This window comes from Haemorhous mexicanus, chromosome 3 (genome assembly GCF_027477595.1).
Source record: "Haemorhous mexicanus isolate bHaeMex1 chromosome 3, bHaeMex1.pri, whole genome shotgun sequence".
Lineage (NCBI taxonomy): Eukaryota > Metazoa > Chordata > Aves > Passeriformes > Fringillidae > Haemorhous > Haemorhous mexicanus.
Genome location: NC_082343.1, coordinates 5,528,147 through 5,543,858, shown reverse-complemented (window position 1 = coordinate 5,543,858; position 15,712 = coordinate 5,528,147). Strand labels below are relative to the sequence as shown.

The window sequence follows — 15,712 nt, the reverse complement described above, 5'->3', positions numbered from 1 at the left end:
CTCTCTTCTGCTGCTGGTTGGAGTCGAGCAGGAAATCCCTGGTTTCATATGGAGCAATAGGGACTGGCATATGGTTGATTATGAATATAGAGGTGGTGTTTTCCAGAAGCTGAAGATCAGCATTTACCCACATAGGCATAATAATGGAGTAATTACACTGACTTCAGTCATAAAGGCTTTGGGCATCTGTGGATGGAAATATTCTGTAAAGGTGAGCTGTTATCTGTCCGAGCCACAGTTCCTAAACATGAGTTCTTTGACGAAGACAAAACAATTAAGGCTGCACTCTTCATCACTGTTTCTTTTACTTCTGTTTCTGGTGTCTATATAAATCTGTGAATGCTTGGAAACAGTTTTTGAAAACATGTTTGCAGAGATTTCTAATGAGGCTTTTTGGAATGTAGCTAGTATGTAGAAAACAATTCCTAATGCAAGCTGGAAAAGCATGCATTTTCCAATCAGTCTTGTTCATATTGCCTTGGTAAACATTGATGTTTCTTTTTTTAGCTTGTGGTTCAAATGGAGCTTGAAATTAAAATAGCTCTGTTTGCTCACCTTCTTGTTTGCCTGTCACTGTTGCTGAGCTCAGCACTACTCTGCTAACAGGTTTGTTAATTGCTTTCACTGCTTCTCATGGTTTTTGCAGTAACAGTTCAGATCTTGTGGATCCTCTAGAGCAGTAACAATCTTTGGGATTTCTCAGTAACAAATGTTCAAGTAAAACAAAAGCACTGCAGGCAGATATAGAATCCCACAAGCCAGGGCTGGGAAGGCCCCTCCAAGTAGTAGTGAGGGATCACTGAAGATGCCAAGAACATAACAAGCGAGGCTGCCCCGTGTTTGCCCTGCAGTGCCCCAAGCAGCCCTTCTGAATGTGGACCACTGCTAGGTACTTGAACTGCAGCCGACACTTCAGTGCGTTTAGCTGGGCAAAGCCCAAGTCCTCAGGGGCTAATAAAGTCAAGTCTAAGTTTAGTGGTCAGAGTTGATGGCCTTAGAGGTCTTTTCCAAACAATAGGATTCTGTGATGCTGCAAATTCTGCAGCATTAGGGAGCCTTTGCGTGAGGAGTCCCAGAGAGGGCTGCAGCAGCTCTGACACACCACTGAGTGTTACTGGGATAGACTTTCCAGTGCCCAGTTCAGAATACAGTGCTGTTTTCTTCCTGTCAGGGCTGAAATACTTTGTCCAAATTTTTGATTTCATATTTTTGGGTGTTCACTTTCCATGGTTTTGTTTGTTAGAATAAAGCTAATGTAAACCCTGACTTATTGTAGAACAATTATTATAAATATATGTTGAAAACCTACAGTTATCCCAAGGTCCAATGTTTAAAATCAGAACTGAAAGGAGCCTCAAAATATTCTGGATGAGAGTTTGTACCATCAACATCTAATGTAAAGTCGTGGATAAATGTACCATGAATGCATTCCCAAGGCATGTGCAAAGCAAACAGAAGAGCTGGATGTGAAGCTCTATGTGGTTGGAAAGTGCAAAGGAAATAACATGTTTGCTGAAACCTAATCAATATTTCATGACTCTTTTTCCATTGGTTGCTTGGGGAGAAGGATGTGTGAACTCTGGATGCCATGGATTAATCCTGCTCTGGCCTGTGCTGTATTGTGAAATTGTAAGTGAAAGCCATGGTTCCATGCAGGGTGTGTGCTGTCAGTGTCTGGGGGCTGCATCAGTGTTTTAACAAGGTCCAGTGTGAAGGCTCAGAGTGATGGCACTGGCTATGTGCAGGAATAGCCCCATGGGCTGATGCCAAAGGGCCACCCCTGCCAGCTCCTCTGTCCCTCTGCACCTCTGAACAGCACAGGGGTAGGGGTGCCAGTACCCCAAATAATCATCTGATAACCAAAGAAAATCCTCCTTTCTACATATGCCTTTTCTACCAATGGCAATTAATGCTTTTTCCCTTGCATTAGTTAATGATTGCTGGTTTATTTAATAGATTGGATACAAAACAAACATGTTAGTTTGCTATTGACCTGTCAATTAGGATGTCTGATTACCCCTCTGGAGAGCACAGGTAGCTGTTTGTCCTGACATTTTGTTAAAATAGGTGGTATTATGGGACCAGTCCACCTAATTCCTCACTCCCTGGGGCTGTTTAGTGTACTTAGCTGTAGAAAGGTGATTTCTGGAGCATGACAGCTGTTGGTGCTGGGGCTGTTGTGTGGGGAACAAACCAGGTTATATTCTGCTCGTAGGCTGCCTTTGTGTCACTGATGCAGGAGCCGTTTTGTCAATTAGACAACTCTTTCCAGGGAAATTGTATTCCTGCTTTCATTACTGCAGTGCATTAAAATAAACCACCAGCACAGCAGTAGAAGGAGATGTTTTGAGCTTGGCATTGCCTTGAGGCCTGTTGGGTTTATGCTATTTGCTGCTGGTATTCCTGCCTATTTTCATTGATTGGGTACATTACAAGTAGTTTCTTTTCATGGTTTTTACAATTTTATTAATTTATTAAGAGCTGCACTTCAACACAAATATTACTTAATCATTTTTCCTCCAGAAGGAGGAAAACTCTTGCTTTTCTAGAAAGTTGCAAGTCTGTGTGTGCAGCAAAAACCAACCTGTCAGAATTGCTGTCCGCCAATCCCAGGAATGTGAATACTGAGGTGAGGATGCAGAGTCCTCCATGGCTGATTGTGGGACTGGGAGAGCTCCACACATGTCAGCACTGGCAGAGCAACAGCTCCTGTAGCTGGGACATAACCATTTAGCATGTTATAAGAAACACAGTTTTAGTTTGATTTTAAGTGGTGGGGGATGTCTGTAATACTTGGCACTGGTTCTCTTTTCCTAAAATCTCTTCTAAAGATGTACACTTTCAGGGAAATGCAAAGGGCTTTTCCATCTTCTGAAATGTGGAAATGTTACAGATGTAGTCTGTATTATTTAATTCATGATTAAAACCCTTTTTGCTGGCGGATCCTTGTGTAAGGAGTGTTCAACCATTTCAAGAGTACTGGCTTTAAATGGTATGATGGAGGTTCTCTGTAGGGGGACTTGCCTGTGTCCTGTGCAAACCTGGTTTGGAGTAGTAGGGTGGTTCTGTCCCCCACCCAGGCATCTTTCACTGTGGGCCTTTGCTGGCTGCCACACAGCTGGCCACCGTTAAGCAGCCACCCTGGGCTGGCATACTTTTTGAGATATCTTCTGGAATTTTCCCAGGGCAGTCCAGTCCCTGAGATGAATCTGGCTCACCACTGGATGTCATCGTTGCACTGTGGTGAGCTGCAGCTCAAAGAACATTTATCTGGCAGTAAAAAATAATGTTGCCTGACCAAAGATGACATTTAATTTTGCCACATTCTGACTGACTTGCTGTGCAGTTATGCCATCGGGCAGGGAATTGATCCATCATGCTTCCCTAAGGGAGCAGGACAGCACTCTAGTGAGTTACACAGTGTGGTGGGGCTGTGCTGAAACCTCAGCTGTGGAGCTCTACCAGACATGGTAGAGACATGGCATTAAAGATCTCTTGGGGATCTCAGTGTGCTATGTACTTATTGAGAAGACCCATGTAATTACCACAGCTTTTAAAGAAAGTACTCTTCATTGAGTGAGTTCCTCTGTCAGCTGATATATAGAGAATATATTTCTACTGTACTTCCATAGGAGGAATTTAGAGGACTTAATTTTACTGTGCTGTCTCCTATTTGTAGTAGAGTAAAACCTGTTAGATGCCTTAGATTGCTTCCTTCTTGAGTGTCACAGCAGGAATTTATAGCAGAAGTGTCTGACATATAACAAAAGTTGCTCCATTTTGTATTGGTTTTCCCAGTGCATTTATAAACCTGCAGTTACCCATTCTGTGAAATGGGAATATAGGCAACCCATAGCAGTAGGAAAAATGCAAAGTGTGTTGTACTGTGAGATGGAAAGTATTTCCTTGTCTTTCATCAGAAATTTGAAAGCTAAATATAGTCAAGGTGAAAAAAAAAAACAACCTGTCAAATGCAATAATATCTCTTGTCTCTTAGCTGCGTATTCGTTTTGAGAATCTCTGTTAGGTAGTGAGACCCAGAGACACAAGGAAAAAACCCACATGGAGTTTATTCCCCTAGCCAGAATGTGCAGGAAGTGATGTGGAAGCTCAAATTAGTAACTACCAACGTGGTAGTAAGATTTGTGACTGGAGTACTGGTCCTAGTGGTATTGAGCTTTCCTTTTACTTGTGTGGCAACCTGGCTTTCCAGGTAGCTGCTCTGTACTTAGGAAAAGAGAGGGATAATTTTGGAAAGGGAGTTTTCAATTAAACACACAACCACTCAAAACCTAAGTTCCTAATTAATTTACAAGTAAAACCATTTCCATAAATAAACCAGCAAGAGTAAAAACTGCTCTAGGAGGTATAAAAATTGCCTTAGCTGTATGTAAATAAAAGTTCTTGAGGTGTTTGATAAATGGCAGTGAGTGATAGCAGAGGCAGTGTTTTGTCCTCTCCTGCAAGGATTACAGAGCATCTTATTTAGGAGAAACCAGACCATTCAGCTCTTGTAATTTTCTGTGACCTATTAAACATGCACATATTCCTCATGTTTTAGTACCACTTATCTGGTGCTGTGCACAGAAAAATGGTATTAGTCATGTCAGTGAGCCATAAGAAGTTTTGTGTGAATGCAAGGTAATGCATCACTGAGAGTTTAATGATTCCTAGCAGGTTTTGACTGTTTTTTAAATGCATTTCTATGTCTTATGTATTTTTTAACAGCTGAAATATTCTTTGAACCACATAAATCGAAAGCTGGTGCTGGAATCAAAAGTGTGTATCAACACTAGAATTGTGGTTGTTGGTGCATCTGATGTTGGAATCTCTTTTCTGGAAACGCTGATTTTTTGGTAAGTTTTTAATTTTATTTCTTTGCTGAAAAGGATGTGTTCCCTTTTGTATGAAGGGGGTTGTTTCTTGCATTTAATGCATTCCTTGAGTCGTCTCATTGTACTGGATGTTACATGTCTGAGCACGTGTGGATGGGAGAGGTGGGTGCTGGCATCCTGGATGCCTTGGGACTCACAGGATTCCAGTGTGGATGGAGAGATGAGTGCTGGCATCCTGGATGCCTTGGGACTCACAGGATTCCAGTGTGGATGGAGAGATGAGTGCTGGCATCCTGGATGCCTTGGGACTCACAGGATTCCAAGCAACTCCTGGTTGCACATGGACCCTTTAAGGTGAAGGCATGCTGAAAAACTGTGTTGAAAACAAAAACACCTAGAGTTGCTTTGGCCATTGTTCTTAAACTGCAGTCTTGTGAGGGGAGGTGGAGTCAATGGCCCCAAGCGGTATTGTCCTTTAAAGCCAGTTGTCCCTGGTGGAATCCCAAACCTGTCTGAATCCCCCTTTCCCTAAGTCTAAGGCAGGGAAACCTATGGATGAGTTCTGCTGTTTAACAGCCTTTCCAACACAAGGACAGGGTGCTCTCTCTGATGTCTCACTGTTGTACTCCCCAGGGGCTTAGTGGGCAGTCAGACTGTGAGAATGCAGTTCCTTTGATGCAGAGTTTAATCACACATACTAAAAGACTTGCAGAAATGAATATAAAATTCAAAATCTGAACATGATTCTTACAAGATGCAACAAGAACTGAGACAGTTGTCTGGTGCTTTTATGGGGAATGGAGAATGAAAAATTCTGCCTTTTTTTCTTTTTTCAGTTAAGCCAGGAGTTTGTATTTCTATAATGACCATTGATAACATCACAAATGATATTTTTAATACATCAAGAGAGGAATAAGTTTAAGTGCTTTATAGATGTTGTATTGCTGGAGCAGTGTAGAAGAAAATCTCTGCTTCTTGCCCTTCTCTTAGTTCTTGACTTCCTGTAAGGCATCCCATTTCAAGGTAAATAGTTTCCCCTTATCTTCTTGCTCTCAGCACCTTTTAGGCTTTCAGCTCCACCCCAAATTCAGTTAAACCTGACCTTTAGAGCTGAGTCTGTCTATAGTGAACAGGCCTTTGCAGGTGTTGCCCTCGGAGCTCCCTTGGCTGAGCCTTTGCATCCAGTGCTTGAATTTGAACCAAACTGTGGCAGAGTTGCTGCAGGACACATCCTCCTTGAGCTTGTTTTGGCACCCAGCCTCAGACATGGGGTGCTGTTTGGAGAGCCACAGAGCCAGCACTTAGTGCAGTGCCACAAAATTTATATTAATAGAGGGATAAATTTGCAAAAGATTAGGTTTTAATTTTCACATCAGCTGCAAATAGCCTCCTGATCAGTGTGAAGGCCTTTTAAAACAATTTAGTTTAATTTACTCATAATTTTCTAATATTCCCTGCAAAGGTTACATGCACTAAAAATAGCTGGACTGAATCAATTTGTGAGCCCTAATCCTTAAAAAGAGGAAGTAGTTTTCTCATCATTATTCTTCATACTTAATTATTTTACATTACCAGTCACCATGGAAACACATAAATGTAATTCACTTACTGATGTGGCAATTATTGGAACTCGATCTTGCAAGTGTTTTCAACTTCTTAGAGACTGAAGAGATCCATTTTTCATTAAGCAGAGAAATGACCCTAAGAGTGAGCTCTGCTGCCCTGTGGCAGGACACCTTCCACTGTGCCATGGGCAGCACATCCCGGGGGCAGTGCCACAGAGCTATGGCACCACTGCTCACCCACCTAAACTCCAAAGGAGCTTTAGACTTTTCCATGCTGCTCAGGCAGCATGTGCAGGTATATGTTTTCAGCTGTAGAGCTGCTTTTCTTGAGGATGCACAGGGATTTTTTGGTTTTTTGCTGGAGGGCCAGGTGCCCAGTGAAGGCAGCAGTGCTGCAGTAGCAGGGGCTGACCGCTCTTGGTGTGACAGCAGCTCTGGGGGTGCAGGTGTGACAGTGGGTGGGTTCTTATTTGGTTGGTTGGTTTTGTTTTGTTTTTGTTTGTTTTTTTTTCTTCATTCCTTTGCTAGGTTCAAAGGGATGGGCAGGGCAGCAGGGTTGGACCAGAAGGACATAGGGTTACAAACCCCAGTGTTTCCACTTAATCCCAATGCCTGGTTCCTGAAGCAGGATGCAGGGATGGAAGCGTGGCTTAAGGATCATGGAGCTTGCTCCCAGCTCTTGTCACTGGTTCCAGTGCAGGGAACCCACTGGCTTTTATCCACCTCTTTGCATATAACTGTGGAAATTACTATTGTCTTTGATTACAGGGAAAACCATTTTTAATCCGTGGTCTTGAAAACCTCCTTAATCCAAACCCTGATGCAAACAATAACTTCTTCTCTGAGGACATTGGAATGTACAGAACATGCTCCATCAGATAGCCATAAATGAACGGTGCCTAAAATCACAATATTTAATGTGAAGTTTGTTATGAAATTTGTTTCCTTCTCCCTATGGGCACATGAAAATAATTATTGCATTTAAGAACCAGATGGAATTAAGTACATTTTTATCAGAGGCCTGAATTTTTTTCTCAAAAGTAGAATTGGAATCTAGCACAGGAAGCCTGAGTTTTTTACTGCAGGACAGTGTCTCCTGCTGGGAGCTTGGGGTACCCAGGATCAGCTCCGAGGTGGCAGGGTTTGAACAGGGTTCCTGTCAGAGCCCGTTATCTGGCAGCACTGGGGCACACAATATCCCACACATCTGGCCTGTTTGGCTGTAGTTAGCATAATGCTTGATCGTTAATTAGGCTTTTTATCTTTGCATTTGTCTGGGAACATCTGAAGCCTTCCATGTTGCCTGTCACTAATTAGTTGACTAATTAAATAGTTAGTGCTTACTTGCTGATCACAGAGCTAACATGCAATGAATGGGTTAGTGATGCCCACTGTTTTGTCCTGTCTGTCTTTTCCACACGAGCTGACTCACATGTGCTTCCCTCTGCCTTCCCTTCAGAGCAAGGCGAGCCCAGGCCATGTGCTCAGTGTCACTGAGCTGCATCCCTCAGTCATTGTTGCCTTCCATCACTTCTGGTGAGCAGAGCTCAAGTTGTGACAGAGATAAATCATATGGGTCAGAGCTGGCCTTGTCACACAGTCAGCATCACAATGAACGCTGGCAGTGACTGATACAAGGTATAAACAGGGGAGAGGATGTGGGTCAGGAGCAGCCTTCCTAACAGCCTCTGCCAGAAAGTGAGACTCAGTATGGCCTTAATTTATAGTTACCATCTTGCTTTTGAGACTGTCTGCAGTTTTAAATAAGAATATTTCAACTTGAAATATTTGCCCTTGGAACATATGCAAACATGTCTCTGAGTCCAAACTGTTCTTTCACACTTGAAATTTGTAAGTATTTGTAGATTTTTTTTCTTGTTACTATTTATATTTGAATACTCCTTACTTCTTGGTGAGTTTTAAAGCTGATCTTGGAAATAGTAGTTTTCTTATAAAAAGCCTGCTCAAAATTGGAATGAGTCACAAGGGTTTTTATTGAATGCTGGGCTGCATCCGTCATCTCCTCCTGGTGACTCAGCAGGACATCCACAGCTCTGAGCCTGGTAACCTGGTACCTCTGACTGATGCAGTTCAGAGCAAATACAGCAGCATTCCAGGTGCAAGCACTGCACTGAGGTTCTCCAGCTGTCTGCTACAGCTACGGAGGAGATGTTACCACTTTCTCTTCTGTTCATTGGTTTGAAGTCTGTCCCCAGAACTGTGGGGAAAGTGGAGTGCTGAGCCCTCCAGAGCAGTCTCCAGGCTGCCTGAGGGTTGGCTTGGAAGCACAGCAGACTAAGCAAACTGCTGCAGTGGAGAAAAAAGTGACTTGTCTGGCTAAGCTCTGATCCTTCTCAGTAGTGATTACTGTGGATTTGATTCCTGTTTGTGTGTGTGTTACTCACTGCAGCACTCGCACAGCAGTGGGCAAAGTGATGAAGTTTCTACTACACTTTAGTTTTACTGCCCAATTTATGGTACCTTTGTTTGTGGGAAATGGTGTTGATGTCTCTCAGCTGTGGTTTGGAATCTTCAAGGTGATTAAACAGCAAGAGACTGTAACTACCAAGGCCATTATCAGATATCCCTCATTTTCTATCTCGAAAAGTAATTGCCATTTTTGAAGAAAATGAAATGCTGGAACACTTGTGGAATGGAAATTGTAATTTTAGGAAGGAAGTGCTCTCACTGAAGCAGTGGTTAGATAATGCTTTGATTAGGTCAGACTCAAAGCTAACTTAGATTTGGGATGGCTGGGCTGCCCTTGTGAATGCTGTAGCTGTGGAAGGATATGGATGGGTCTGATTTAGCTGTGTGTTTTGAGTGGGCAAGGAAAAGAGCTCTTTAGTTTTCCCTGCCCTGTTTCAGAACAATTCATACTGTAGGAACTTTGCCATGTTGGTTTTAGTAACCTAGATTGTGAAAATGCCACAGATCTTGAGTGAATGCTCTAGTTTTTGTAAGCAAAACAAGTTTCTGGGAAGTGAGAGGTGACTGGAAGGGACAAAAGCAGTGAAGCCACAGGAGGGGGCTGAGGTGTTTCAGAGTAATGAGCTTTAAGGTGGATGGGAGTCCAAAAGAAGAAACTGGAAAAAGACATGTTTGGTAATGTTCAGCAAGAAATCAAGATTGTGGACTGATGTAAAGCCACCTAAAAAACTAGGAATTAGTAAAGGAATTAGAAGGCAACATAGTCAGAGTTGCTGGTGTTTTTAATTATATTGCCTAGGAAAAGGGTCAGCACAGAGGATGAGAGACAAGCAATATAACCACAGTAAAAATAATCACAGAGAAGGAATTCTAGGGCTAATCACTTGAAGGGGGAAGAGTGAGAGGAGTAGACCTAGCAAGAGAATCCAAATTTAGCTGGAGAGGAACGGCTTCTAAGACAGGATTGCCCTGGGTTTGGCTGGGATAGAGTTAATTTGCTTTCTAGTAGCCATGTTTGGAATGAGTGTGAGAATAATATTGATAACTCACTGATGTAATTGTTACTAAGCAGTGAACCATCAAGTTCAAAGTTTGGTGAGAGACCCAGCTACCAGTGGTGGAGAGAGCAGCATTCCCAAGCATCCTTGGAGGGTATTAGTCAATGGGTGAAGGAAATGTTCTTTAGCTCTTCAATGGATTCTTGCTAAGATGTTGAAAATGGTGTCAACAGTGGCTTTCATGGCCTGGGCTTAGAGGTTGCTCTTCCTAGGATGATAGCATCTGATAAAATTACCAATAAACCTGGCAGGAAGTTTCTGAAAAAAAAAACCCAAAAGCACTGTTTCATCAAAATATAAGTTTTTGAAGGAAGCATGTTGTTTTAATACCAGGAGGAAGCAGCTGGGGCATGATGAAATATTTTGCTGAGAGAGGAAGAATTTTCATGGGTAAGTTGTGTGGAAAGCCCCTTCTTGACCCTTGCATTGACAAGTGTCCCAGTGAATACTGTGCTGTTATCCTTTCTTTTGTTGAGCAAATTCATTCACAATTTAAACACTTTTTCCTAAGGTCAATCCAAGGGAGAACTGGCCAATATTTGTTTACTGGTAATTGAAGAGGGATGTCTTGGAAATGAACATCTGTTGGTCAGCAGTGAATCTGGAATCCTGCTGTAATTGATGCCCTCAGAGTAGGTTCTTGAGAAGAGGTGCTATTGGTAGGTGTTGATACAAACAACAAACCCTTCTGCTGCTGCAGCTAAGTGTGGCTGTCTGGGGAGGCAGAGGCAGCAGAGGGAAAGGAAAACACTGGGGCTGGCAAAGGAATTCAGTGGAGAGACAACATGGGAGCACATTGCTTAGGGAGGGGCTGCAAGCAAGGCTGTGGTACTGAGTAGCACATTTATCCTAGAGGGACAACTCGAGTGAGTGGGGTTTCTTTCTAGATATTTGTATGGGCAACCTTTGTTAAGCTGTGTGAGTTTGGTGTGGAGCTGGGAAATCCATTAGTACACCTTTTCCTTTTGGAGAAGTGTCTTCTCCAAGTTACATCCTGACTGCTCTGTTCTTGAAATGTTTTCTTAAAAAAAAGTCCTGGTTTAGATAAATTGTTACATTTGTGGGGGAAAGGAGAACTGTCCTCGTCTGCCTTCTCCAGTGAGTGTGACACCTGAACATGCTGAGTTCCTGTGCCTTAACCACAGGTTATGGCCTGTTGGGACTCTAATCATCATCTCTGCTTTGGGGCTCCTTCCTCTCTGCAAAAATTTAGTGTTCCTTTTTTGTTTCAGGACAGAGAATTTTCTGATTTCAAAGTTTTGTTAATTCAAGACTTTATCACATCTTACTTTTCAGTGTTGAGTGCTGAAATCAGATTTCTTTTTTTTAACATTTTTAGAATGATCTTGAGCTGCCATTTTTATAAGGGCTCTGCTACAGTGAAGCTGAGGATCCAGTGTCATTAGGACTTTACTTTTGGATAGGTTATAATTTCAGATATTATTGTTTAAAGATTATGTACACAGGAGAACAGTTCACATAGTTACCAACTTTAGGAGACAGATAAAGCAGTATCTTCTGTCACTCCTTTATTTTAGTTTTTATTGATAACTGGGAAAATAATCTTATAAAATGCAAGATTTCAAATAAATTGAGATCTTGGGTTCATGGAGACTGCTTTGCTGCATTTTATTTTTTGTAACAAAAGTGGTTTGACTTGTTGTGATAATGAGGGGTTAAATGAAAGCAAGTAATTAAATTATTTGCTCAGGCAGTTTCCACCATCTAAGCCTCCATCATTATGCCACACACAGAAGGAAAAAAAAAGCCCAGATAGAAAGACATCAGGCAAAAAAATCCAGCAAAATAAGCAAGGAATACTCTTAACAAATTGCCAAACACCAGGATATGTGTAAAAACTGTACTAAAACTTTTCTGTGTCCTTTTGATTATGCTCAATCAATTGGTAACCCTGTTTTATTTTGAGGACAAGAGTGTTCAGATTCTTTTTGTAGCTGTCCTCTAGAGCTCTGCACTGAAACCTAACACCTTTTACTTATTTCCCTAGATACTCTAATCCCTCCCTGCTTTACCAGTATCTTTGAGCTGTTCTTCCCTCTGTATCCACAGCAACGTGAATCCCTGCTGGAATTATTTGCTTCTAAAATGCAGGTGCACTTGTTTAACATTGCACTGATTCAGGCTCTTAACTTGAAGACTTTTTCATCAAATGGGAATCTCCACTTTGTCCTGTTTCATGTTGGGCATTGTTATTAGGAGCATCTAAGCCAGTCCCTGTCCTGACTCCACTGCCCATGTCCAGGGCCTTGATTATTTTTCAGTTAAGAGCTTTTAGGCACCGCTAAGGAGTTCAAAGCTGTAGTAAATGAGCCATCCTTTTGTTAGCCTGGAAATAATAAAGCACAAAATCCCCCACCTGTCACCCTGTGGTGACTCTGCCAGTGCCAGCAGGAGCTGCAGCTCCCCTCTAGTGCTCAGGCTTGTCCTTAAGTGCCTGTGTGTGTGTGTGTGTGTGTAAATGTATTTTAAATCTAGGGGTCACATGTGCCAGCTACACTTCTGGAGCCAGGCCTTTGGAACACAAGATAGAACATTTGTTACTTATTCAAAGATTCTGATCATTTGCACAAAAAACACTGACCAAATTCTGACAGTTAGCAGCAGCAGGGGTTTACCTCTGTGTGTGGAGACGGGGCTGTTGTTTGTGTGGAGCTGTGCAGCTCTGTGGAGCTGCAGGGGCCACCCCAGCAGCTCTGCAGCTCTGCCCCTGAACCACCCTGCCCTTGGGGAGCTGCCAGCCACCGTGCTTTGTGCCTGGCTTTTCCTCCGTGTGAAGGGAAATCAAAGATTCGACTCCTTTTGTCTCATTTCATCCAAGAAGATGCTAATCAACATTTTGATGCCTACAAGATGAATGAGTGGGAAACATGAATTAATATTGGGATGCCATGGGAGCGCTGAGGTAGAAGTAAATCATTAGTTAGTAACTTGTACTGACTGAAAGGTCTGATTGAAGCCTCCCACTCAGTGGGGAAGAAGGGAACAAATACATATGACTGGGGAAATCCTGGATGTCTGCGTGGGGACTCAATAGAGGTAGACCATCTGCAGAGGAAAATGGTACATGACCAGATCAATAAAGTGCATCATCATGCAGTCATGCAAAAGAGGCACGTTTATAGTGCCTAGAACTTTGATTAGGCCATCTTTCTGATGCTGGCTCACAAGGTTTCCATCCTAAATATTAACAGTAATTAAATGTAATGTGAGTGTAACCCCTGGATGTGAGCACCTGTTGGTAAGAGACCATGCAGCATGTACAGATGACTCCAGCTCCTCGCTGACATGAAATCTCCTTGCTGTCAGGTTGGGAGGATGTCTAGGGTGTTTATGTAATTGATCCCATGTAAATAAATGCCAAGGAGCTGTGCTCTGTTTTTGTGTGAAGTTCCTGTAGTTGTTGTTCACACCCCACGAGCAACATTCCCGGTGTGCAGATGGCATCACTTTAACACTCTGCTTTCAGCTTTGTGGATCAGGCTCGCTCTCATTTACATGAAGACCATTTTGTATCACTCAGGCAGCATAAGGTAGCCACAAATGAAAAGCAAATTCTATTTACATCCACCTTTTCAGAGTGACCTTAATTTAAATGAGAATCAGGCCCATAATCTGTATAAATATATGCACTCTGTTACATTAAGGTTATTTATTACTTTGTGTTTGGCTTGAGTATGCATGGAGATTTACCACAGATAATCCATAATCCAGAATTAAACTATTAATATGCATTTTGAGAGGGGCAGCCATAACCTTGAAATTCCTTGGTTTAAGTATGACCTTTAACTTTGTTTGAATATATTTTTTAAATGTATGAATAACAAATTAACATTGGTTGATAAAAAACATTCTGATTCCTTTGTACCGTTTGCATCAGTCCATCCTTAACTTACAGAAAGCCTTGAAGATTAGAAGGCTTAATCACTCATCATATTTACTTGTTTTCAAATGTCAGATCACATTTAGTTCAACATACTGTCAGTCTTGTCCCCCTCCTAGCCCCGGCATTACTGAAACTGGGGTGGAAATTGTTCTTCTCTTTGTATCCAGAGACACCTGCATCTGGGCAGAGTGAAGCACTTTGACCCTGTGTAAAGGAATTGCTTTCTGTATCCTCCTGAACATGGAATTCTGAGCTATACTGTTCCTTGGATGTGCCCTCCAAATTTCTTTCAACTGGGCTGTTTGCTTTTCTTTCCACAGGCCACGTCTGAAGTTCAACAACCTGACTTTGATTTCCATTCACGGCCTTCCAGGAAAAGACCCACTGAGCTCCAAGTATAGAAGATTTTTAATTAACAGGTTTGACTTCATGTCTAAACACTTCCATAACTCCTGCAGAAAACTTAACACTCTGTAATTCTTGTGAACTTGTTCTAAATTTTAGATACATCCGTAGAGAGCCCCAAAATACTCCAGTCTGTCTATCCAGCATGCACTCACCTACAAGAGGAGTTGGATAGAACTAGGAGTAGGGAAATAGTGCCAAAGCAGTAACCTCAGGACAGCAATCCACTGTGTTATACCTGGACAGTGGGCCCTGCTTTCTGAGGCTTTTTAGATTGTTTAAATCTTCAGGCTGAAGACAAATGACACAAGATGTCTGCTTGCTTTTTAAATCTTGTTTGGTTTTTAACTTCCATGAGTTTTGTTCTAAATAATGATGAACCAAAGAATGTACAAGAATTAATGTTGGTAATGTGACAGGGACTGACTTTGGGCAGTGTGTGGTGGGATGCAGAGCCCACCAGTGCTGGTGGGGATTTTGCTGGATATGAAGGGAATTGTTGCTGTTGATCAGTTTGGCAGAACTGTTCTGCATCAGTTCTGCTGCTCATGGGCTGTGAATGCCAGTCCCTGGGCTGTGGCAGTCTGTCCCCATTCCCAGCCACAGCGCTGTCCTGCACCAGGGCTGTGTACAGCTGGAGGAAAATGGTGGAAGAGCCTTGTCTAGGGACTGTCAAACACTTTTCAGGCATCCTTGTTTGCCAATAAATATAACAGCTTCCATTTAGTCAGATAATATCTTACCTTTTTAAAATTCACAGTACATAATTCTCATTTAAATACAGTATTTTTGGGGTTTATATTGGACTAAATAGTTGCTGTGGACTCAAACATGACTGTTTTGAACATTGAGAAGCATAGAATTAAAATGGATCAGTTATTGTGAATAGCTGGGGAATTAACTTATACTAAGTTATTTAGATTTGGCATGTGAATCTTTGGAGCCTTTACATTGTATTTTACCAAATCTTTTCCTCCATGAGCTGCAGTGCACTAAAGGGCAGGCTCTCTAAATGACAAAACAGCTCCATGTCTGCTTGCTGAAACTTACAAATGGAATCTCTACAAAGATGTGAAAATAATGTACTGGGAACCTGTTTAAAACCATCTGATCTCATTTTGCCCTGACAAGACATTTTGTAAAAGTAGTTGCATGTATTACTTTTTGTATTGTAGAAAGGGGTGTGCTCAAGTGCAAATCTAGCAAATGAAGGAATTATATTCTCACATAAATGCACATAGTCTCTTTCCTAAGTTCACTGTAGAAAAGAGTTGTACTAACAAAGCATCCTTCCTGACAGAAAGTTGCAGTTCAGAGCCACCTCAACAGATTTAGCTGTTAAATTCTGAAAGTGGATTAAGAGTGAAAATTGAACTCTGCAGGGTATGATTTCTAAAAGCATCCCTGTGATTTTGGAGTGTCAGTCTCCTGGGAGCTGTGCACCACAATTATAGAAGTGCTTTTGAAAACCTTGCTCTGTCCTTAATGTCCATTTTATTTATAGATTTTTGCATT

The 15,712-nt window shown here is 42.0% G+C and overlaps 1 protein-coding gene across 1 annotated transcript in view; it reads left to right on the top strand.

Moving 5' to 3' along the window:
• CFAP61 (cilia and flagella associated protein 61) overlaps positions 1-15,712 on the top strand; it is an 88,377-nt gene that overhangs the window by 34,815 nt on the left and 37,850 nt on the right. The window contains exons 16-17 of the mRNA XM_059840636.1: positions 4,729-4,856; positions 14,113-14,211. Coding sequence (XP_059696619.1) covers positions 4,729-4,856; positions 14,113-14,211 — 227 coding nt within the window. The remainder of the gene's footprint in view (positions 1-4,728; positions 4,857-14,112; positions 14,212-15,712) is intronic.